Source organism: Canis lupus, chromosome 21 (genome assembly GCF_048164855.1).
Source record: "Canis lupus baileyi chromosome 21, mCanLup2.hap1, whole genome shotgun sequence".
NCBI lineage: Eukaryota > Metazoa > Chordata > Mammalia > Carnivora > Canidae > Canis > Canis lupus.
Window position 1 is genome coordinate 5,040,948 of NC_132858.1, and position 24,510 is coordinate 5,065,457.

The 24,510-nt window shown below is 45.9% G+C and overlaps 2 protein-coding genes and 1 long non-coding RNA gene across 13 annotated transcripts in view; 2 read left to right on the top strand and 1 right to left on the bottom strand.

The window, feature by feature from the left end:
* DPP3 (dipeptidyl peptidase 3) overlaps positions 1-1,386 on the top strand; it is a 33,028-nt gene extending 31,642 nt beyond the window's left edge. For all 5 annotated transcript variants that reach the window (XM_072790019.1, XM_072790018.1, XM_072790020.1 and 2 more), the window contains exon 18: positions 845-1,386. In XM_072790019.1, the coding sequence (XP_072646120.1) occupies positions 845-1,017 (173 nt within the window). In that variant the 3' untranslated portion in view covers positions 1,018-1,386. The remainder of the gene's footprint in view (positions 1-844) is intronic.
* The window catches only part of LOC140612490 (uncharacterized), a 35,616-nt gene that overhangs the window by 8,166 nt on the left and 2,940 nt on the right, over positions 1-24,510 (bottom strand). Inside the window, exons 2-6 of one of the 2 annotated variants that reach the window (XR_012013672.1) lie at positions 21,961-22,141; positions 20,675-20,760; positions 18,114-18,211; positions 3,325-6,462; positions 813-3,000 (exon numbers count right to left, since the gene is read on the bottom strand). This is a non-coding gene — a long non-coding RNA (uncharacterized lncRNA). The remainder of the gene's footprint in view (positions 1-812; positions 3,001-3,324; positions 6,463-18,113; positions 18,212-20,674; positions 20,761-21,960; positions 22,142-24,510) is intronic. The other variant, XR_012013673.1, reaches the window with a different exon arrangement.
* BBS1 (Bardet-Biedl syndrome 1) lies at positions 1,636-24,186 on the top strand. 6 transcript variants are annotated; one of them, XM_072790023.1, is made up of 18 exons: positions 1,640-2,113; positions 2,466-2,542; positions 2,656-2,690; positions 5,640-5,912; positions 6,028-6,074; positions 6,206-6,244; positions 6,364-6,436; positions 8,594-8,725; positions 10,006-10,112; positions 11,414-11,534; positions 11,701-11,859; positions 13,066-13,135; positions 13,990-14,148; positions 16,628-16,773; positions 17,686-17,820; positions 18,512-18,598; positions 19,095-19,242; positions 21,982-24,186. In XM_072790023.1, the coding sequence occupies exons 1-17, from the start codon at positions 2,067-2,069 to the stop codon at positions 19,239-19,241; spliced, it is 1,854 nt and encodes a 617-aa protein (XP_072646124.1). In that variant the 5' UTR covers positions 1,640-2,066; the 3' UTR covers position 19,242; positions 21,982-24,186. The 6 variants fall into 6 exon arrangements, 5 of the variants coding, with proteins under 5 accessions (XP_072646125.1, XP_072646124.1, XP_072646127.1 ...); XR_012013670.1 differs by having other exon boundaries at positions 1,690-2,113; positions 18,824-19,242; XM_072790025.1 differs by having other exon boundaries at positions 1,691-2,113; positions 16,628-16,761.

The window sequence follows — 24,510 nt, forward strand, 5'->3', positions numbered from 1 at the left end:
CCCACAGTGCCACAAAGCATGACAAGGCTCTATGAGTGGGTGGAACAGTGAAAGTATGTCGGAGGGAAATGCTTCCCATGAGGACTCAGGGGACCCTCAGAACAGCCCATGAGTTAAATGGGTGCCCCTTTAGTTCTTCTGAGTGCTCAAGATAACGATGCTAGTGATAGCTAGCACTTATTGAGCATTCATTCGATGCATTATTGTATTTAATCACTGTAGCTTCTTGAAAGAAGAAGCCCTGTGCTCACCCCCACTTTATAGGTGAGGAAAATGAGGCTTGGACAGGTTGTGAAACTTGTCCAAGGTCCCACAGTAGTCAGAGATGAAACAATTGCTGGACTGTACGCTCCTGGAGGCCAAGGACTGTCTATTTAACCTAACATGGCACCAGAGTATACACTTATTAAGTGAATGAATGAATGCAACAATTCATTGAATACTCCCTCTTTAATGCTCCCTTCCTCATCAGGTTATTGTAGAGATTAAATTAGATAAGAAGACACTGAGCACAATTTTTGGCACATGGTAAGAGCTCAGGAAGACTACCTGCTCCTATGATTATGATTGTGATTATCTGCTTCCTTTTTTTTTTTTTTTTTTTTAATTTTTATTTATTTATGATAGTCACAGAGAGAGGGGGGGGGGGGGGGCAGAGACATAGGCAGAGGGAGAAGCAGGCTCCATGCACCGGGAGCCCGATGTGGGATTCGATCCCTGGTCTCCAGGATCGTGCCCCGGGCCAAAGTCAGGCGCCAAACCGCTGCGCCACCCAGGGATCCCGATTATCTGCTTCCTATTAAGACCTTTACCTGCTGATGTTTTTTTTCCTTCTCCTCTCCAGACTCAGAAGTACAGCTTCTCGAGTATGAGGCCTCTGCTGCTGGCCTCATCCGATCCTTCTCCGAGCGCTTCCCAGAGGATGGGCCCGAGTTGGAGGAGGTCCTCACTCAGCTGGCCACAGCCGATGCCCGGTTCTGGAAGTGCCCCAATGAGGCCTCATCTGACCAGGCTTGAGAGATTTATGCAGCTCCTCCCCCAACTCCACCAAACCAGGGTTGCAAGTGACCCCCCTTTCATTTGTGTGCTAGGGGAGGAGCAGGAGCTCGCACCTTGGTGCTACCTCAGCCAAGGGTGGTGACACTAACCCCTTCCATTTGTGGGCACTTGCCAGTTTACCGAGTGCTTCTCCTGTGTTATCTCATTTGATCTGCACTGCCCTTGGAAAGAGTGGGCAAGGCCGGGCTCCTTATGCTGCTTCCCAGATAAGGGAATGGAAGTTCTGAGAACTGACTATCTAAATGCTACAGGACTTAAAACCTCTCCCAATCCAGTGCTCTTCATTACTTTTATAACCAGAAAAATAAACATTAGAAACAACCACCATCTTTGGAATTTGTGTGAATCTTTGATTTTTGCCTTGCTTCTCATTTGCTCCCAGCAGGGCAAAGGGATCAAGGCCTGGGGAAGGGAAGAATGTCAGTTTAGGTTCCCCTCCACAACAGGGTTTTGATAACACTTCTAAATGATACACAGCCATGAGGAGGAGCATAGCACACTTTCTGCAGTTCTCCTTTGTGGCATTATCCTGTATTTAAAAATATTCCAGGAACCTAAAAACTGGAAACTCAATTTCAGTCAATCCTAGGATTTAATCTCTTAACACTATGTTTTGTTTCTCTGAGCGCAGCCCTCTAGAAGGACATAGCCCCTTTTCAACCGGATTAACCATGAGGAGGAGGAGGGTGTAGTGGAGTCAGTTTCACTGCTCAGAAGCACTGAAAGGCTGCTCTCCAGGCCAGAGGGTCCTGCCAATAATCCAGAAATTGCAAAGCCAGGAAGTTCCGGCTGGGAAGGAGCAAAAAATAAATCATACCAGTTGAGATGAGGAACTGCGCCTCAGCAGGCAGGAACCCAACTAACAGGCCAGCATATCCTGCTGGGTAACCCCGGGGCCGGAAAGCTGAGCGCCGGGAACCTTTGTACGCGCCCTTCCAGAGCCCGAGCACTTTTCAACGTTGCGCGGCGGCTGGCCGCAGCCGGTTGCCAAGGTGACGCCTGAGAAGATGGCTGCTGCGTCTTCGTCGGATTCCGACAGCGGCAGAGCTGAGAGGTGAAGCCCGGGGATTTTCGAGACCTCCTTTCTTACAGATGTAGAGAAGGGGTCTTGGGCCCCGGGATCTGGGCTCCTAGGTTCTCAGAAAGCGCTGGCGTCCTTGAAGGAATCTTAGGGAAACTGAGGCGCAAATCAAATAGGGAAACTGAAACGCAGAGTGAATGGACGTGCGCATGTGAATGATTCGAGGTCCCTCGGTGAGCCTGTGATGGAGCCTGGACTTGGCCCCAGACGTCTGTACCCCCATTTCAGAGGTCCCTACACACCTCCCTCCCAGAGACTAGCTCCTGCAGAGCGCTCTTCCCCTCCCTTGGGACTCAGCTCCCATCTTTTCCCCTTCTCTCTCCAGCAGTGAGGCCAGTTCGAAATGGCTGGACGCACACTACGACCCCATGGCCAACATCCACACCTTTTCCTCTTGCCTAGGTGAGTCTCTGGGTCCGGGAACCCCTGCTGGGGAGATGGAGTCTAATAATGGTTCTGTAGCGAAGTCTCAAGGATTGTGAATCTCGGGCTCATGGCCTTTTTGTGTTTTCCAGCGCTGGCAGATTTGCACGGGGATGGGGAGTACAAGGTAAGCCTATCACCCCCGCAGAAAGAACCAAGATGCCAGGTAGTATCAGAAGTGAGATTTCCTGATGGCTTCAAAGGAGCTCAGCATAATCTAGAACTCATGTGTTCCCTGAGAAAGTACATTTAGTGTCAAATTTTATTTTTACGTGGATGGTGAAGAGAACCTGTTGATTTCATAATACAGACTGCAGAAAGTAAAGCAGAATGAAATGCTGCTGGGGGTTCTACTAAGACAAAGCCTCTTAATTTTGTTAATTTGTAATTTCTTGCTGGAAGGGTACATCTCTTAGTTGGCGGTAGGGCATTGAAACCTGGAGAGAAAGTAAAAGGGAGGGAAGTGGAAGTTTTATGTTTTTTAAAAGGGCACAGATTTTAATATTGGCCATGAAGCAATAATTGTTGAAGTTGGATGGCAGATATTTGGGGGTTCATTATGTGAGTCTCTCTGCTTTTGTATATGACTAAAACTTTCCATAATAAAAATGTTGAATTTTAAGTTTAATTTAAAACATAAAGTTTAATTTAAAACATAACATAATTTAAAAATAAATAAAACATAAAAAATAAATAAATAAATAAATAAATAAAACATAAAGAGATGGGATGCCTGGGTGACTCAGTGGCTGCGCATTTACCTTCGGCTCAAAGCGTGATCCTGGAGTCCTGGGATCGAGTCCCACATCGGGCTCCCTGCATGGAGCCTGCTTCTCCCTCTGCCTATGTCTCTGCCTCTCTCTCTCTCTGTGTGTGTGTCTCTCATGAATAAATAAATAAAATCTTAAAAAAAAAAAAAAAGATAGCTCTGGAATGGTATCACTTTTTTTAAGATTTTATTCATTTATTCATGAGAGGCACACAGAGAGAGGTATAGACATGGGCAGAGGGAAAAGTGGCTCCCTCCTGGGAGCCTGATGCGGAACTCCATCCCATGATCCTAGGATCACGACCTGAGCCAAAGGCAGACGCCCAACCACTGGGGCACCTGGGTGCCCCAGGAATCCTACTCTCTATGGAGAGTTCAGCAGAATTTGGCAGACTTTTGCCTCCAAATTCCTGTCCATAAAGCATTCTGCAATTTGACAAGTGTATAGTGAACCCCTACTGTGTGTCAGGCATTGTGCAGACACTAAGAAATGAATCAGTACATAGTCAGGAGGAGATACAGACACTGGCTTTAATTTGCCCATGATATTAACAGAATACTGTGTGCTTGGCGCTGGGTTTATAGCAGTGAAAGATAAAGAAATCACAGCCTCAATAACACGTGAAATGTGAGATGCTTTTGTGTAATAACTTTTTTAATGCCTAGCTTTGTTGATTCCCAGCATCTGCCCAGTGCCTGGCACAAATTAGGTACTCAGTAAATAGTTGTGGAGCTAATGAGTGGATGCTAAAATTGAATATATGGAAAGTATTTTGGGAGCAGCCGGGAGAGAATAGTGAAAGCTACCTGGAGTTACCAGGAGGCAGTAACGTGCAAACTGGGTATTGAAGGATGAGTGAAATGTATCAAGAAGGAATGGAAGACAGAAGGGGGAGGACATTCCGGGCACAGGGAACAGCACAAGTGGAGGCACAGAGGCTTGGAAGTATATAACATATTTGGAAAGAGTAAATTTGGAGTTAGAAAGTGAAAGTCAATATAAAATAGTCGTGGGATGCCTGGGTGGCTCAGTGGTTGAGCATCTGCCTTTGGCTCAGGGCGTGATCCTGGGCCTGGGGATCCAGTCCCACATTGGGTTCTCCACATGGAGCCTGCTTCTCCCTGTGCCTATGTCTCTGTCTCTCGTGAATAAATAAATAAATAAAATCTTAAGATATATATTATCATATATAATATGTCATATATATATGATAGTAGTTAAGACACTGGCTTGGGTTCAGACAAACCTAGATTCCAGTCCCAGCTCTACCACTTCCTTGAGTGACTTTTACCTAACATTTCTGAGCCACAGCTTCCCCATCTGTGAAATGGGGCTAATACTAGTACTTACCTCATAAACTGTTGAAAGGATTAAATGAAAGGATGAATGTAGTTCCTGGTGTAGCTCTGGGCACACTGTACATTCTCAGAATCCAGTTGTTCTATGGCAGCCCCCACTCTGGCTGGAGCATAGCAGGGGTGGGAGGTGATGGAAAACAAGCTGGAAACCAAATCAAAGAGGCCTTGAAAACCTCACATGGAAGGGACGCCTGGGGGACTCCGCAGTTGAGCATCTGCCTTTGGCCCAGGGTCTGATCCCAGGATCTGGGATATAGTCCCACATTGGGCTCCCTGCATGGAGCCTGCTTCTCCCTCAGCCTGTGTCTCTCATGAATAAATAAAATCTTAAAAAAAAAAACAGAAAAAAAAAAAACCTCACATGGAAAATGAGCTTGCATGGTGGCCACAGTGACTTGGAGGAGGGATTAGAGAGTGGAAGAGAGACTGAAAGCTTGATATTCCTGTCTGCAGAGCACATCCTGCTCTGCAGACATGCTTGTGCTTCCTTAGCTTTGTTCCCATTTGGAAGCCAGGCCTCAGGCCCAGATAGGAGTTTCTAGCACCCCCAGACTTCACCCACTGTCCACTATCTAGAATAGTGCCTGGCATTGAGCAGACTCTGAAGAAGTGTTTACTGAATGAATAGTGAAAACATCATCTGCCACCTACTCCTCACTAGCACTCTCCAGGCTCCATAATTCATCACCTCATTTGATTTTCACTACAAGTATCATGAGGTGGATATTCCCATTTTGCAGGTGGGAAAACTGAGCTCAGGAAGTTTAATCAGCCTTCCCAAGGTCACACAGCTTGCAAGCCTTATTTGCAAAGTCTTCTCGCCCTCTACTTGGTGCACTGGTGTGGGAGTGGATGAATATGCACTGGCAAAAACGCTAAGCCCAAGAAGAGAGTCAGTGGAGGGGTCTTTGGACCTTGAGCTTGGAATAAGCCAGCCTCTTTCTACAGCTGGTGGTGGGGGACCTTGGCCCCAGTGGGCAGCATCCCCGCCTGAAGGTGCTCAAAGGACCCACGGTTCTAACTGAAAGTCCGTTACCTGCACTGCCAGCTGCTGCAGCCACCTTCCTCATGGAGCAGCACGAGCCCCGGACGCCAGCTCTAGCGCTCGCCTCAGGCCCTTGTGTGTATGTATATAAGAATCTTAAGCCCTACTTCAAGTTCACCCTGCCCCAGTTGCCTCCAAACCCCCTGGAACAAGATCTTTGGAACCAGGTCAAGGAGGTGAGTGATGTTGGGGATGGGAATCAGAAGACAGAAATGGCGGCCACCTGATCCATCCTCATTCCCTGCCTGACTCGGGAGCTCACAGGCTTAGCTTTTTTCCTTGCTGTCCTAGGACCGGATTGACCCCTTGACACTGAAGGAGATGCTGGAAGGCATCCGGTGAGAGCCCACTTCCCCCATATGCCCTTCATCCCTTGCTTAACTCCCCTTCATCCCAGTGTTCTTTCTCCATTTGACTCCCAGCACCCTATTCCTCCACTAAATCTACCATGGTACCCCTCTCCTTTCAGGGAGAAGGCAGAGGTGCCTTTATCTGTACAGTCACTCAGGTAAGGGCCTGTGGTGGGCCAGGGTTCTGGAAGCTCCAGGGGGAAGGCAGTAGCTCAGGAGTGGCACGTGGAGGGAAGTAGACCCAGGGCATGCAGATGCCAGTTCTCTGTGTGTGCAGGTTTTTACAGCTGGAGCTGAGTGAAATGGAGGCATTTGTGAGCCAACACAAGTCCAAGTCCATCAAGCGGCAGGTAATGCCCCTTCTCTCTTTACTTCCCTGTAAAAAATATGGAAAAAAATTTTAAAAGATTTTATTCATTTATTCATGGGAGACACAGAGGGAGAAGCAGGCTCCATGCAGGGAGCCTAACGTGGGACTCCATCCCCAGTCTCCAGGATCAGGCCCTGGGCCGAAGGTGGCGCTAAACCGCTGAGCCCCCCGGGCTGTCCTGGACAATTTTTTTTTTTTTTTGACAATTTTTTTTTTAAAGACAATGTAACATCACTGGTAAAGTCTACAACCAAATCCGACTAGTTTCACTTTGCAGTTTCCTTTCCAGCCTGTGCCACACATTTATGGTCAAAAGCTGTAGAGCCTTCTATGTTTCCAGTTAACAGTGGCAGCGCTGAATTGATATATATTGTTATATAACTTTATGTAATTTTTATTGTCTCAAGAGTAAAGATAAAATATTTTCATTAAAGAATAAAGAGTAGTGTAAAGGAGAAATATAAATAACTATTCTCACTACACAAAGGTACTCGTTCTTACCATTTTGGTACATTTTCTTCATAAACATGCTTTATAATTTTCTTCCCCTGAGTACGTGATACTATATTTTGAGCATTTAAATAGTCTTTAAGAACTCCATTCTTAATGGCCCCTTAATTATTTCATTCTTAATTATTTCATTTATAATTTATGTAACTATTCAGATACATTGGATCTGAATGTATTTATCCCTTTCATCCCTTTTATTCACTTCAAATTTTTCTTAGTTATAATTTTAATGGTTTTATTAGTGAACCTGTTCATTAAACTCTGTTGGTTACTGGCTAGAGGCTGACCCTCAGTCCAGTCCCAGAGCCTCTATCTGTGTTTTAGCAAGCTTCATGGGAACCCTCTACTTCCTGGTGAAGCCAATTACGCCAAATTCCTGGACCCGAACATGCCTTGGCTTTTGGCTAACCGGAGACCAATGCTATTCTTTCCTGACAATCAGCAACTCAAATCCACAGTTATCAATATATTTAAGTACTTACAAAATCATCAAGTGAATTAATTATTGCTTAAAAGATGCAGTTTACAGGAGGGAGGAAATCTTTCCAAGATATATATGTCATGGTTATATAATTGAGAGCCATTACTATCCACGTTTCTGTAACCTTTCTCTTTCCACTAGGCATTGAAGAGTGATTCCTCTTTTTTAGTCTTAAAGATTATCACACAATGAGCAGTTTTATCCAAAGAAACATTTTCGTCCTGCTACATTATTTTTATAGGAGAAATTTCTAAAAAGGGGATCAAAAAAATAAAAAATAAAAATAAAAAGGGGATCATCCTCTTTTGTATTCTCTCCAATCACAATCACAAAAGGAACGTGTGCCCACTGTAGAAATTCTAGAAGTGCACAATGAAGATACATTAACATCACCTGTGATTTCATTGTCCAGAGATAACCAGTTTTTGTATTATGAGTTTAGCTTTTCCAGCATGTTTTTTTATCCAGATATTTTTTTTTTAATTTTTTTTTTTTATTTTATTTATGATAGTCACAGTGAGAGAGAGAGAGATAGATACAGGCAGAGACACAGGCAGAGGGAGAAGCAGGCTCCATGCACCGGGAGCCCGACGTGGGATTCGATCCCGGGTCTCCAGGATCGCGCCCTGGGCCAAAGGCAGGCGCCAAACCGCTGCGCCACCCAGGGATCCCTATCCAGATATTTTTTAAACCAGGATTGTTCTAATGTAACATTTTACCTATTTTTTCTCTTTTTAAAAAATTTTTAGAATTTTTTCTTTTAATACATTAGAGGTGTTCTCCTTGTCATTGAATCTTTTAAAATGTGATTTTTGTCTCCGCCTCTCTCTCTGTGTCTCTCATGAATAAATAAATAAAATCTTTTAAAAAAAGACATTAAAATGTGATTTTTAAAATGATTACATGGTTTTTGATCAAATGGAGATTTTTATTTTTATTTTTATTTTTTTTTTAATGGAGATTTTTAATTGTCTTAAACAAGCCTCTTTTTTAGAAAGTTAGGTTTGTTGCAGTGAACACTTTTGTCACATCTCTGATATTCTTCGTCCTCCTTCACCCTCTTTCTCCCCTCCTTTGGTATCCTTGGGCTGTCTGTGGGGATGGTGTTGGGGATCCCCCTGGGTGACTCCTGAAGTCCTCCTGCAGACAGTCATCACCACCATGACCACCTTAAAGAAGAATCTGGCTGACGAGGATGCTGTGTCCTGCCTGGTGCTGGGCACTGAGAACAAGGAGCTCCTGGTGCTGGACCCAGAGGCCTTCACCATTTTGGCCAAGGTCAGTGTGGGGCCTGGACACAGCTAAGGCCCAGGCTACATTCCCTCCCTCTGTTCCCCCGCACCTCCTGCCCCTAGTTCCTGGTAATACACATTGTAGAAAAAAAACTTACAAAATGTAGATAAGCATAAAGAAAAAAATATATGTCCAAAAAATACCACCACCCACACTGTCTACTATTAAAGTTTGGCATGTCTTTCCAGAATTTTCATACTGAGACACAGATATATAACTTATAAATAAATTTTTCACAAAAATGGCTTAGTGATATAGGATCATGTAGCCTGTTCTTTTTACATAGTAGTAGCTCATTGATGTCTGTCCATATCTGCATAAAACTATTCAGCCTTTTTTTTGTTTTTTTCTTAAGAGAGCACGATCAGGGAAGGGACAGAGGGAAAGAGACAATCTTAAGCAGACTCCACACTCAGCATGGAGCCCGACGTGGGTCTCAGTCTCACAATCTTGAGATCCTGACCTAAGCCAAAACCAGGAGTCAGATGCTTAACCAGTTGAGCCACCGAAGTGCCCCCAGCCTTTTTTTTTTTTTTTTTTTAACTTTATTTAAGTTCATTTTTTTTTAAGCAATCTCTACACCCAATGTGAGGCTCAAACTTATGACTCCAAGATCAGGAGTCACAAGCTTCACCAACTGAGCCAACCTAGCTCCCCCACATAAGCCTTTTTAAAGACTACACAATATTCATTATATAAATATACCATGATTTATTTATCTTGTCACCTACTGTATAGTTAAGTTGTTTTCAGTTTTCATTATTATCAGCATCGCTACAGCAAACTTCCTTGCCCAAACATCTGTGTGTGTTCATCTTAATAATTATTTGGATGCATTCCTAGAGGGCCACCTGGGTGGCTTATTTGGTTAAGTGTCTACCTTCAGCTCAGGTTATGATCCCAGGGAATCAGGCCCTGCATCGGGCTCCCTGCTCATCAGAGAGCCTGCTTCTCCCTCTTCCTCTGCCCCTTCACCCTACTTGTACTCTCTTTCTCTCTCAAATAAATAAATAAAATATTTTTTTTAAAAAAGGATGTATACCTAGAAGCGGCATAGTTTAGTCAAAGGGGATAGACATAAAGGCTTTTGCTACATATTGCTGAGTTTCCCTCCAGAAAAACGTTACAGGTTTAAACTAGGACCAGGGTGTGAGTGAGTGAGGAGATTGGAAATTTGGACAAGGATGCAACTCGGAGGAGTTACTTCAAGGTAAGAAGGATGCGGGTGCCAGAAAAATTGGGATGTTTGAGCCTCTCCTTTGCAGATGAGCCTACCCAGCGTCCCTGTCTTCCTGGAGGTTTCTGGCCAGTTTGATGTAGAGTTCCGGCTTGCTGCTGCCTGCCGCAATGGAAACATCTACATCCTGAGAAGGTATATGCCACATCCAGGGTCTCTGGGGCCAGAAGGAACGGGTTTTGGGGCTGGTATTCGAGAATGGAAAGAGGTGGGAATTTCATAGAGAAGGCTGAGCTCACATGCGTAGGGGGACATCTGGAAGCTGTGTGATGGGGACTGGCAAAGTGCGAGACTGAGCAGGGTGGCTGTAACACATGAGCAGTGCAGCCAGAGATGGGAAGAAGTAAAAATAGCCTCTCATTTGCTGTATGGCTTTATAAGTATGTGACACTTCTTTACGCATTAGGTTGATATTCCTTACAACATTCATCTAATTGAAGAAATCTCTTTGAGCACTTAATACGTGCTATGTATTAAGCATTATATAAGGTATCAGGGATATGTTGATATGTTGATAAATGATATAAACATAGTCCCTGCATGCTTTGGAGGAAAAAAATACAAGCTCAATGGGAAAAAATAATAGGTCCAGGGTAATCAGTGAAAATCCCTGTCTGTAGAGATAATGTCGAAGGTTAAGAAATAGCTAGTTGTTTGAAAAGTGGGGAAGAAGTGTTGTAGGCAGAGAAAACTTGAGCAAATTCAAGATGGGAATGCCACTGACATGTGCCCCTCAAGCTTGATGGGAAAGGAGGAGGGCAAAAAGAGGCATGTGGGAACCAGGCCTGGCTAATGCATGACCTGTTAGGACATGATAAGGATTTTAGATTTGAAAACTATTACAGGGTTTTAATCAGAAGAATGATATGAAACATTTATATTTTTAAGAGATTACTCTGCTAAGTGGAGAGTAGATTGGAAGGAGGCCCAGAGACCAGAGGGAGGCTCTCAGATGGGTCATCAGATGGGATATGATCAGCAGACTTGGTAATGAAGAAAGGGAGCCATAGCCTGTGATTGGTAGGCAGGAATTACCTCTTCTTTCTAGATAAGAGAAACTAAGATTCAGAAGCCAGGAAACAAAACAGTGCCTTTACACAGAGCAGACCTCTCATGCATTTCTGATAAATTCCTGAATTGCCTCAGACTGCTAGCACTTTATCTAGCCTAAGGTACATGCACTGTAAACTGTTCAATGCCAGGTGATCACACAAATCACTGTAGTAAAGGCAGCAGGGAGACGGAAAGAAAACACACTCATGTTATCCAAGGTCACACAGGGGCTAAGTGGTAAATGTGGAAATAATACTACAGTCATAGACTTTTGGGCCAAAGCTTCCTTCCAGGATAGTCTGTGGGGCTTAGAAAGAGGACGGTCAGCCAGGGAAGGAAAGAGGGTTTCTCTGGGGCTTGGAGAGTGTGTCTTTATTCCACAGAGACTCCAAGCGCCCCAAGTACTGCATCGAGCTGAGTGCCCAGCCTGTGGGTCTTGTCCGGGTACACAAGGTCCTGGTGGTGGGCAGCAATCAAGACACCCTGCATGGCTTCACCCACAAGGTGTGGCTTCTGGGCAAGCATCATCCCCCACCCCCTCCACATATGTCTCCCTGGTCCCCCTTAGCAAACTATTCCTTCTGGTGTCCCTTTCCCTGCAACTCCAGCTACCCCGTCTTTCCACGCTGTGCCCTGAACCCTCCCGGTGTAAGAAGCTCTTCCCTCCTAGGGTAAGAAGCTGTGGACAGTGCAGATGCCTGCAGCTATCCTGACCATGAACCTCCTGGAGCAGCGTTCTCGGAGCCTGCAGGCTGTTATGGCTGGGCTGGCCAATGGAGAAGTCCACATTTACCATGACAAGGCCCTGCTCAATGTCATCCGCACCCCGGTGAGCTGCTGACTCCTCTTTGCCCCCTCCGGGGCTCCTTCTGGGGCTTCTTAGCTGCCTCTCCTGATGCCACTCCTGGTGACCTTGACTTTTGATTTTTTTTTTTTTCAAGATTTTATTTATTTGAGAGAGCACGCACAAACACGAGCACAACGGGCAGGGTGGGCAAGCAGGCAGAGGGAGAGGGAAAAGCTGACTCCCCACTGAGCAGGGATCCTGACACGGGACTCAATCCCAGGACCCTGAGATCATGACCTGAGCTGAAGGCAGATGCTTAACTGACTGAGCCACCCAGGCATGCCACAGATGGATTTTTAAAAATCTAGATGATACTGTCTTCCAGTTAAACATTTGGTCATTTATATTTATAATGTAAGGTGACAGCCAGCCAGTGACATAGCTAATTCAAATACAAGTGAGACTAAAGCAGAGCAAAATACTGACAAAGCACAGAGTGGTGACTGGGGGTGGTGGTGAAGGATAAATGGGGGTAGAATTCACGAGTCATTTCCCAAAGCAAATGAGAATTCTGCTGGGCCCTGGAACAGTTTGCCAAGCGGCTACATGGGGGAAGAACATTCCAGACCGGAAACACATGAGCAAAGGCTGAGAGGCACAAATATTCTTGATTAAGGAATCCAGGTGGTTTGATAAGTTTGGACCAGAGTTTCTCAAGCACTAAGTTTGAGTTATTAAATTAATGGGTTGCAACCAGCAACAGAAAACAGAAAGTTCAGAGTATATCACACAGACACCTACAGGCTATTGGAAGACAAGTGGGGTGACCATTGGGGGATGGTAGAGGAGAACAGAAAAGGCAGGTTGAAGTCAGATGTGAAAGGCCTTGAATTGTTCTAACATGACGGACAAAAGCCATTGGAAAATTTTTGGCAGAAAATAGACATGATCATTTTTGTATTTTTGAAAGGCATCAGTGTGAAGGACGGACTGGGAAGAAACACTAGGCTGGGGGCCTTTTAGAAAACTGCCCCCAGAAGCCTGGGACATTTAGTCTAGAACTGTGGCCATGACAGTGACGTTAGAAGGGAGATGAGAAATAAGGGGAATATTTTGGAGGCAGCATTGCCCCGGTCTTACCTCATGTCTCTTTTATTATATCTGGGGTCTCACAACCTTATCACTCCACCCATCTTACTCTCCTCTCCAATATATTTTCCTCTTTAAACTCTAGTGTTTCCATTCTAGGATGTGGTAACCAGCCTTTGCTTTGGCCGCTATGGACGGGAAGATAACACTCTCATCATGACTACACGAGGTGAGCGGACTCGGACCTGGCAAGGGTTTTAGAGTTAGGTGCGAAGGTGACACAGATCCTGGGAAGGAATAGTGGATGTGAAGCACAGGTAGGCCTGGGTTTGGAAAGCAAGGCCTACAGACACACATCCTGTCTGGAGCTAGCTTATCAGCAATTTGATAGCGCCATATGGCCAGTGTCTCCAGTTCTCCCAGTCTCCTCAGTACCTGCCATAATGCAGGGAACATCACAGTCAATAAGTAACTGCTAATGAATGAGTGAATGAATGGTAGGACATTGTTAAGATAGGGATGCCTAGGTGGCTCAGTCTGTTAAGTATCTACCTTTGGCTCAGGTCATGATCCCAGAGTCCTGGGATCAAGCCCCACGTCAGGCTCCCTGCTCAGCGGGGACCCTGCTTCTCCCTCTGTCTCTGCCTGCTGCTCCTCCTGCTTGTGCACTCTCTCTTTCCCTGTCAAATAAGTAAATAAATAAAATTAAAAAAAAAAAAAAAAAAAAAACAGGGATGCCTGGGTGGCTCAGCTGTAGAGCCTCTGTCTTCGGCTCAGGGCATGATCCTGGAGTCCCAGGGTCGAGTCCCACATTGGGCTCCCTGCATGGAGCCAGCTTCTCCCTCTGCCTATGTCTCTGCCCCTCTCTATGTGTCTCTCATGGATAGAAAGATAAAAGCTTAAAAAAAAAACCCACAAAAACAAAAAAACACTATAATCCTTCTAGAAATCCAGAATCTTGGCAGGAATACAGACATGGACAGAAATGGCTCTATCTAAAGCAGAACGTTTGTGGAGGAAAGACCAGGAATGTTGAGTAGAATTGAGTACAACAGATCTGTTTCTGTCTGTCTACTTCCCTAGGCGGTGGCTTGATTATCAAGATCCTGAAGCGTACAGCAGTGTTTGTGGAAGCAAGAGGTGAGGCAGGCCCCCCACCAGCCCAGGCCATGAAACTCAACGTGCCCCGAAAGACCCGGCTTTATGTGGACCAGACACTGCGAGAGCGGGAGGCTGGCACCGGTGAGACTCAGACCAGGTCCTTCCTCTTCCTTCTCAGTTGCTCCGAAGCAGCAAGAACTGAGTGATCCTGCTTCGGAGCATTGATGAACCCACCTGGGTGCTCTAAGCACTGGGTGACCTGGGTAGCCAAGCAGGTGTCCTGCCTCTGGAAGTCCAGAGACTGCCGAGGAGGTCCACTCTGCCTCAAGGTGGAAGATGCTGTAGGTGAGGGCAGGTGTTCTTTGAATGCAGAGGAGAGAACAGTTGCTTCTAGATGCTGGAACTCTCACAAGAGAAGTAGAATTGGACCAGCATTCTTCTTTTTCCTATTCAGTGTTTCTTGCTTTTCACTCATTCTTCCATTTGTTCAGTACCTGCGATTATGCCAGGCCTTGTGCCAGGTGCCTTGAAATAGGTTAGGCCTTACCTGAGGAGCTCAGTCTACCTTGCTAACCTCATGTTGCATGACAGGTGTAGAAGAGGTCTCTGTAAAGAGGTCTCTAGTGAGGCTCATAGGAATGAGGAAGTTGGCATAGGAGCCTGGGAGAAGCTTCAGAGGGAGGTGACATTGGACTTCGCCCTGAGATGATTATAAGTCCACCAGCAGAAAGGGGTAGGGAAGGGAGATTCAGGCAGAGGTGTGAGTAGAGGCATAGGACCCTACCCGGATTCAAGCAACATCCACCATGTGGTCATAGGTGCTGTGCAAGAAGGCCGGGTGGCAGAGCAGAGGCTGGCAGGGTAGGTGAGAGCTGGTTCCAAAAGGGCCTGGAATACACAGATGTTTGATTCATTCTAGATAGTGGGGGCTGGGAAAGATGTTAAAAATACAGTAACTCAACCAGCTCTGTTTTCGAAAGTGACCTTGTTTATACTTTTAAACGATAAATTAGAGGATAAAAGAGCTAGCAGCTATTAGAGCCTAGAGAATCCCAACAGAAGCAATTGAAACATTTGAAAAATAATTAGGAAGTTCTGTAAGGTGACCAAATATAAAATATACAAAAATCAATTACTTGGTATATACATACCAAGAGTAACCAGTCAGAAAATATAATGCAGAATTTCCTTTCACAATAGCAACAAAATCCCTAGAAATAAACCTAACAAGAAAATAGCAGTCTAAGAAAGTTCCAGAACTGCTGTCCAGGACATAAAAGACCACCTGAATGATGAATGATGAGACTTCCCAAGCTGTTGATTAATTAGCAGCTTCTGAAATTAATCTAGGAAGATAACAACATTACAGGGAAAATCCCAATAGGGTTTATTTTGAGGACTTGACCAGTTGATTCTAAGAGTAGATCTAAGTAAAATTTGCGGGTGGGGGTGAGGATTAGGAACAAGGTGACTTAGCCGATCAGGAGAATGATCCTACAATTCCTACAGAATGCAGCTGTAGGAATTGGCAGCTGTGCTCCAACTACAGGAACTGACACCAATCAAGGCACATTTAGAAAGTCAAAAACAGACCCTCATCTCTGTGGAAGGTCAGTATATGTTAAAGATACCATTTTAGATTAGTGGGAAAAGGAGAGAAAGTCCAAAAAAGCATAATTAGGACAACTTGCTTCTGGAAAAATACTTAGTACTCTACTTCAAACCAAGCACAAACATTAATTCTGGGTAAGTTAAAAATAAGTTGTAAAAGTACCAGGGCAAAAAGGAAAGATTAATAGATGGGGTAACATAAAGATATCAAACTTCTGGGTGGCAGAAGCCTCCGCACACAAGTAAAAGAGCAAGAGCAGGCTGGCAAACCAGTATGCTGAGTCTGGAACAGAGAGTCCCAGCAGGAATGAAGGTGGAGCAGGCTCTGGCAATGGCTTTGAGGAACAGTCCTCAGACCTTGGCAGATGATTAGCCAATAGGGCAGAACCTGGGTCACCAAGTGGGGATGCAGTGGCGGAGGCAGGGAGGTGAGATGGGCTTCCTCAGCGCTGAGCTGGAGGTGTTGATGGGACGTCCAGGGGGAGGTGACTATAAGGCAACGAGAAGTGGGAGGCAGGCCCAAGTGTCAAGCTGCTGGAGATGCAGCGCACAGTGTTGTGAGTGGATACAGGCTGGGCCCTGAGTGGGGGCACACTCGGAAGCAATGAGTCCTCACCCTCAGGAGCTCCAAGTTGCTCCTCACTGGGGTGCTCACAGTCTGCGGCAGGACATAGACTGTCCAAAGGAGGAGGACAAGACTCCAGGGAACACCGGCCCTTAAGGCAGAATCAAAGGAGCCAACCAGGAGACTGGGACTGTGTGCAGGTAGCACGGTGTTAGGAGACCAGGAAGGAGGTAGCCGCGTGTGTGCCACAGAATCCAATGTTACTGGCAGGTTGGGCTACTGCATCTCCGTGTTCTGTTTCCCCACATCCCCTGCCCTCTCAGACCTTGCCTTCGTCTTGCATGTCTGACAAGCCACCCATGTAGGACACCCCTCTCTCCCGCCTCTGCCTCCTCCTACTTCCTTTACCTCCAGCACCTGCCCTCTTTGTGCCCCTCTCCTCAGCCATGCACCGGACTTTCCAGACTGACCTCTACCTGTTGCGCCTCCGGGCTGCCCGTGCCTATGTGCAGGCCCTCGAGTCTAGCCTGAACCCTGTGTCTGTGACGGCTCGTGAGCCCCTCAAGCTGCACGCTGTGGTAAGCTTCCAGGTGTGCAGGGCAATCAGGCTACCTCAAGGCCAAGAGGGCAGAGGTCAAGGGTGAATAGGAGCCCCTCAGCCCCAGAGCCAATTCTGAGTCCACTAGGCCTTGTGCCCACTTCTCATCTCCCCTAAGCCCAGAGACCAAGTCTCTGTCTTCCTTCAAGAAGGTGCTCTCCTCTCTGTTGTGCTGCCTCTTCTTGTGCACTTGCAGTGCACACCTCCTTCTTCCCAGAACTGGAGGGACTCTGACAGCTATGGTACAAGGAAGAAAGCTATTCACTCAGTAACTCCAGGCAGCCTGAGGTGTTAGGACTGCCTGGTATAGGGAAGGGAAGTCCTGAGACTTGCGCAGGAGGAGGAGCCCCTGCTCCTCAGACACAAGTGACCACAAGGTCATCTGGGCTCTGGCCAGCACTAAATGGGTCCCGGAGGTATGCTGTCTGACCCAGTTGGGTTTCCGATTCCTCTTTCCCTAAAGGAAGTGGATAGATAAGAGACAGGAAGAGGCTGCAGACTAAGTATGGCTAGGAGGGAGGAAAAAGAAGTCACTGTGACCACCATAGGACGAGAGTAAGCAGGAGGCAGAGCCTTCGAAAAGAATGGCAGGGACAGTGGTGAGGCCATAGGTGGGAGTTGTGGCTTACATCCCCAGCCAGCTTTGCCTCTGACCAACTTGCTGAGTGACCTGCATCTAGCTCCTCCCCTCTCTGGGCCTTTGCTGATCCCCATACAAATAGGAGCCAGCTTTCTGTGCTCCCAAGGGGCCTTTTGAGGAGCAGGGTAGTGCATTAGAGCCGTTGGAAGAGTGTTGTGAGGACATTGATGAGAGAGCAGGAGGACAGGGCCAGGACACATTGGACTCAGTGGCTATGTCTGTTGGTTCTAAAGGCTTTCTCTACCCACCCCACTTTCTCCACAGGTTCAGGGCCTGGGCCCCACCTTTAAGCTCACACTTCATCTGCAGAACACCTCAACAACCCGACCCATCCTGGGGCTACTGGTCTGCTTCCTATACAACGAGGTGCTCTACGCCCTGCCCCGGGCCTTCTTCAAGGTACTGGGCCCACTTCACTGAGACATGGGGTGAGAAAGACCAGGCCAGGGTCTGGTCTCTGTGATGTGCCCACAGAGCCGGAACAGATCAGGGTGAGGGAGCTGGCAGGTGGCTGGCACATGGCAAGGACCTCTGGGGAGAATGCACACGACCTGCCTCAGCTGCTTTTCTCCTAGCCTGAGAGAGGTCTCGGGGAGCCACACAGAAGGTTCTGGGAGAACAGCAAGAGTCTGGTTCCCACCTTGCCCCCTCTTAGAAGCCTGTTGGTGCCGGGATCCCAGAGTCCATCCTACCTCGCAGCCATGCCTGTGTTGGGAGTGGAACTTCCTTCTGCCCTGAGGAGAATTTTCCACAGTGAAGGACTTGTTTCCCCCCAGGTCCAGATTTGATCCTAAGTTGGGAAGACCAGAAACTGAGAAAGACCCTGGGATTTGGTTGGGAGTCAGGAGTTCTGGGTTTAATCCTGAACATATATGGGGTCCTAGAATGTCTACTCCCCTCAATGAATCTGTATGCTCTGTGAATGGGCCTGTCAGCCCTGCCCACCCTGCTAGGGTACACTGATTGCAGCTTCTTCTTTTTTTTTTTTTCTTATTGCAGCCTCTAAAGCAGGCATGAGAGTGCTCTGGAATCTGCCAAACACTGTCCAGGCACGAAGGCTGATTTCCTACCTCTTTGTCCCCAAACTTAGGTCCCCTTGCTGGTGCCAGGACTCAACTACCCCCTGGAGACCTTTGTAGAGAGTCTCAGTGACAAGGGCATCTCAGACATTATCAAGGTAGGTCGCCCACTGGTACTACATGGGGAGGACAGTGAGAGTGAGGTGGGCAAGGCCCTTAGGTGGCTTCCAGGTCAGGTTGGGGTCTACAACCTCCCCATCCCCTCTGACAGAGCCCTGGTGGCCTGTGACTGGGAACAGTGCAGACCAGGCCAAGCTTGGTGTTTGCAGGGAGCAGGGAGTAAAAGCGGCCTGCTCCTACTGCCATAGGCACTTCCTCTATAGGTGCTGGTACTTCGTGAAGGCCAGAGCGCACCCCTGCTGAGTGCCCATATCAACATGCCCGTGAGCGAGGGGCTGGAAGCCACTTGACCCCTGGACTGGTGTTGAAGCCCCTGCAGAATCAGGACCAGGAAGATTCAGCCCCTGAATCTTGAACTGGGCAGTCAATGGCCCGAGGCCTGTTCTCTGAGCAGCAGCATGTTGGGGCTACACTTTCTTTCTCTTGTCCTAAGTGTCTCCTTTCTAACCACCCTATCTGCTTGGTGACCAATAGAAGCAGGTCAGTGAGTACCCAGGAGGTTCAGCTCCCCACTCAGGAAATCCCAGACATTTGCCCATTGGATTCTGCTGCCGCTCCATCCTCCCCACTTATCTCCAGAAATCACACCCAGGTCCAAAGGAAGATCTCTGCAGTACTTAAGGTGAGATGAGGGGCATAGGCCCAGGCTTCTCCTTTGCTGCTTTCCTTAGGTACACTACTCCTGTGTTGCTTCAGGCCTAGGTCAGAATTGGCTATGGCCTGACCTGGGATAATCAGAGGTTTTTCTTGGGCAAGACTGGTTGCTGCAAGCTCCCTGTTGCTGCCTGGGGTTCCAGAGGCTTAGCTTATGCTAGCTCAGCTTATAGGTGAAACATGTTCTGATTTTTCCTTTTGAGCTAAACAAGGGACCCCTTCTTTATATTCGGGGGGTCTAGGGAATAGCTGCCTCTTCACAGGGTGCTTTCCTGAAATTTGGGCTCAACGAAAGTCTCAGGCCTGTGATGCGCCATGAAAATTGCCAAGGGAAGAACTGGTGCCAGGAAGGCATAGAGTATCCTTGCGGGGAGCTAGTGGCCCCCACCCCCACCAGGCTTCTGTAGACCACACAACTGCTGCTCCTGACTTGGATGCTCATGTCCAGAAAGAGCATCCCAGGAGAGGAAGGCTCAGTTAGAGCAGAGGTGGGACTGGAGTGCACAGGAGAGGGGTTTCTGAGGTCTTAAAAAAGTGGCACAGGAGGCAGAAGCCCAGAACTGCTCTTCTATGCCCTGGAGCCCAGATCAGTGGAAAGCGCACTGGGCAGTGGTCATATAGTATAAGAAAATTAGCTGGAAAGGCATTGACCAGAGGTGTTGAGTGAGGCTTACCCTTGAAGAAAGTCATATGTTTAGACCACAGGGACCAGAGACCCACAGTCCTGGCCCTCATTGTCTCCTGGAGCTCTGTCCAGTCTGCCTAATAGGCTGGTGCTAACAGGGCCACCCTGAGCCATTTGTGAACCAGGAATCCTGCTCCTTGAGGACCTGTATCTGCCTCTATCTGACCAGGTGCAGCCCAGCACATGACAGGAATCTCAGGCTTGTGGGAAGTTACCAAATCCTTCTGGCTAGTTTCCCCACATGTAAAATGAGACAGTGTGACCGGATTCAGCTCTAGCATCCTGTGATCTTGGCCACCATTTTAGAGGAAATGAAGAGTCACCTCCAGAAAGGGGATATTTGACAGGAGTAACCACCGAGCTTTTCCCTTTGATACCAAGGGCCCCAAATCTAACTGCCCATGGCCAGGCAAAAGCCTGTATGTCCAGGACACCAGTGAGGGATTGGGGTGACACAGCTCACAGCCCACCCTCCTAACCCTTCCAAGGAATGCATTCTGGGGCCAGGTTAAAAGTAGCATGGGGGGTCGTGCATGGACAGCTCAATTGATTGAGCATCTACTCTTGATCTCAGCTCAGGTCTTGATCTCAGGGTAGTGAATTCAAGCTCTTTGTTGGGCTCCATGCTGGGTGTGGAACCTACTTAAAGAGAGAAGCATCAGGTCTGGACCAAAGAAAGAGTCCATCCCCCTCTGTGTACAGTCTGACTACTCACAGGCATAGATCAATTGGATCAGAATGGTGTAGGGTCTAGTGCAAGCCAAGTGAGGCACAGTTGGAACAACAAGCAGGAGGTTTAACCTAGAAATGGAAAGATAAATACAGAGAATATCAGTCAGTCAGAGAGATTTCAACTTAACCTAAGAATTTCCTAAGAGAGCTTATCAGGGATGGAAAGGCCTGCCTTAGAAGGTAAAAAGCCCCTTGTCACTGGAGCTGCGTCACTGGGGTTGGGCTATCTTTTTGCAAGGTTGTGTCCTGGGCCACATGACCATAGAATCTCTTCTATCCCAATCAAGTGATGACTGTGTGAACTTGGAACAAAAAGTCTGATCTGGATTCTGTTTGTAGCTATTCATAATGATGAAAGTGGAGAAACTTCCTATGCCCAGCACCTAAGGAGAGTTTGTATGATGTAATACTACATACCTATGTGAACTGCATTGATGTACACAAGTGTACATAAAGCAATATGAAACCAGGGACAGTGCATGGTACCCAGCGCCCTCACTAGTTAGAGCTCCAGGAGATTGTGGACATTAGGGAAGAGGAGAGTTGGTATCTTCTTAAAACTTATTCTTTTTAAAAACACATACCTACTTAGTACTATAGAATTCATTTATTAGCAAGAAAATAGCCTTTCCACATTCCCTGGTATAGCTCCCTTGCTACATTTTCAGTTCTCTTAGCTATTATTTTTTTTCAGTAATCCCTGAGTCTAATGTGGGTCTTGAACCCATGACCCCAAGATCAAGAGTCACATGCTCCACTGACTGAGCCAGCTAGGTTCCCCATTAGCTATTTATTTTTAAAACATGCTTCAGGACCCCTGGGTGGCACAGTTGGTTAAGTGTCTAACTCTTGATTTTGGCTCAGGTCATGATCTCAGGGTCAGGAAATCAAGCCCTGTGTCGGGCTCCACTCTGAGTGAGAAGTCTGCTTAGGATTCCTTCTCTTTCTCCCTCTGCTCCTACCCTGCCCCTGTTCATGCTGTCTCACTCTCACTCCCACTCTCTAAGGGAAAAAAATAAATAAATAAAATATATATATATATATATATATAGATATAGATATAGATATAGATATAGATATAGATATATAGGCATATATATATAGATATATATATATAGGCATATAAATATATATGCTTATACTACTCTTGCTTGATTTATCATTCTAGACACTATCTGTTGGCTCCCTATTGTAACAGAGGAGGCTTTAGCTCTCTTGTGACAGTACCTTGCTCCCTTTTCTACCATTTTTAGGTAGATCAATACTCACTGTTTAAATTGCTATTTATAGGGATCCCTGGGTGGCGTCGCGGTTTAGTGCCTGCCTCTGGCCCAGGGCGCGATCCTGGAGACCTGGGATCGAATCCCACGTCGGGCTCCCAGCGCATGGAGCCTGCTTCTCCCTCTGCCTGTGTCTCTGCCTCTCTCTCTCTCTCTCTTTATCTGTGTGACTATCATAAATAAATAAGTAAATAATTTTAAAAAATAAAATAAACAAATTGCTATTTATATTACTATGTGAAAGTTATTCACTGCAGAGTTGACAATTGGGATATAATTAAATTACTTTTTAATTTTTTTGTGGAGTTAAAATTGCCATTTTTTTTTTCATTTGCTTGATTTTCTATATATACCAATTGTTAATTCTTCCCCCATTTAATCTGACAGTTCCTTTTTTTTCAGGCACTTCATTTCATCCCCTGACTCAGTGAGTACTGTTTGCTCCCTAGAACTGCTGCAGAGCATTTTTCCTGACTAGATCCTCTGATTCCTAGGCTCCATATCTTCATCTTTCTTTCTTTTTTTTAAATTTATTTTTATCTTTTTTAAAGACTTTACTCATTTATTCATGAGAGAGACAGAAAGAGCGAGAGGCAGAGACACAGGCAGAGGGAGAAGCAGGCTCCACCCAAGGAGCCCGACATGTGACTCCATCTCCGGTCTCCAGGATCAGGCCCTGGCCTGAAGGCGGCACTAAACCGCCGAGCCACCCGGGCTGCCCTTTTTTTTTTAAGATTTTATTTTTTTATTCATGAGAGACACAGAGAGAGAAGGCAGAGACATAGGCTGAGGGAGAAGCCGGCTCCATGTAGGGAGCCTGTTGTGGGACTTGATCCCAGGACCCCAGGATCACAACCTGCCTAAGGCAGATGCTCAACCTCTGAGCCACCCAGGCGTTCCTATATGTTCATCTTTCATAGCTCTTTTATCCTTCATTTGGTGAAACATATCCACAAGTACCTTCTTTAAAAAGTCACTAGAGTTAAAATTTTTAAGACATTTTCTTAAAAAATTTTTATTCCATTCATATATATGTGTGATAGCAGGTCATAAAATTTGACATTGAAAATAATTTTCATGTAAGATCAATTTTTTAAAAGATTTTATTTATTTATTAATGAGAGATACAGAGAGAGAGGCAGAGACACAGGTAGAGAGAGAGGCATGCTCCATGCAGGGAGCCTGACGTGGGACTTGATCTTGGGTCTCCAGGATCACGCCCTGGGCTGAAGGCAGGTGCCAAACTGCTGAGCCACCCAGGCATCCCTTGCAAGATCATTTTTAAGGCAGTATTCCCCTATGTTCAGATTTTTGGTAATGCTGTTGAGAAGTTCCATGCCATTTTTTGCTCCTGACCTCCTTTTTCTCTGAGGTTATAAAATGTCAGGACACGTCTTCCTGCATGTCATTATTTGTTGTGCTGTGGGGTAGAGATGTATATTCTTAACTTGCACAAAATTTCGTTTCCTTGAGTGATTTCTTCACATTTTCTCTGTTCTCTCTGGAATTTTCATTAAACCCAATATCTGATAAGTGGTAATTCCAGAGAGAACACAACTGATCATCTATTTTCTTCTCCTTTCATATTGTCTTTCTGTACAACTTTCATTTTTATATATATATAAGGTTTTATATAAAATATAGCAGAGGGAGAAGCAGGCTGCCTGCAGGGAGCCCAATACGGGACTCAATCCCAGGACCGTGGGATCATGCCCTAAGCCAAAGCCAGACACTCAACCGCTGAGCCACCCAGGCACCCCTCTGTCCAACTTTCTGAGGGATTTTTATCTTTCAGCTCTTCTCTGGAACTGTTTTTAAAATTCCATTGTTTTAATTCTCAACTCTTTCTGTTCTCTGTTCAGTCTTTAACTGTAGTATCTTTTTTTTTTTAATATTTATTTATTCATAAGAGACACAGAGAAAGAGGCAGAGACATAGGTAGAGGGAGAAGCAGGCTCCCTGTGGGTAGCCTGATGCAGGACTCCATCCCAGGACTGTGGGACCATGATCTGAGCCAAAGGCAGACGCTCAAACACTGAGCTACCCAGCACCCCATAGTATCTTTTCAAAAACATAGTTGAGCCTAGCACACCATCAGTCAACAACTGACCTCTGTAGACTTACTTCAACAACAGAATACATATTTTTCTTTTTTCTCAAGCTCACATGAAACAGGCACCAAAAAAAAAAAAAAAAAAAGAAAAGAAAAAAGAAACAGGCACCAAAACAGACCACAATCTGGTCCATAAAATATGCCTTAACCAATTTAAAATAATCAAAACAATACATTGCTCTCAGGTCAAATGGAATTAAATTAGAAATCACTAATAGAAGGATAGCTGGAAAATCACCAAATACTTGGAAATGAAACAACACACTTCTAATAACATATGAGTCAAAGAAGAAATCTCATGAAAAATTTAAAAATATTTTGAACTAAATGAAAATGAAAACACAAGAAATTTGTGGGACACAGCAAAAGTAGTGCTTAAAGAGAAATGTATAGCATTGGATGCATATTTTAGAAAAGAAGAGCAAA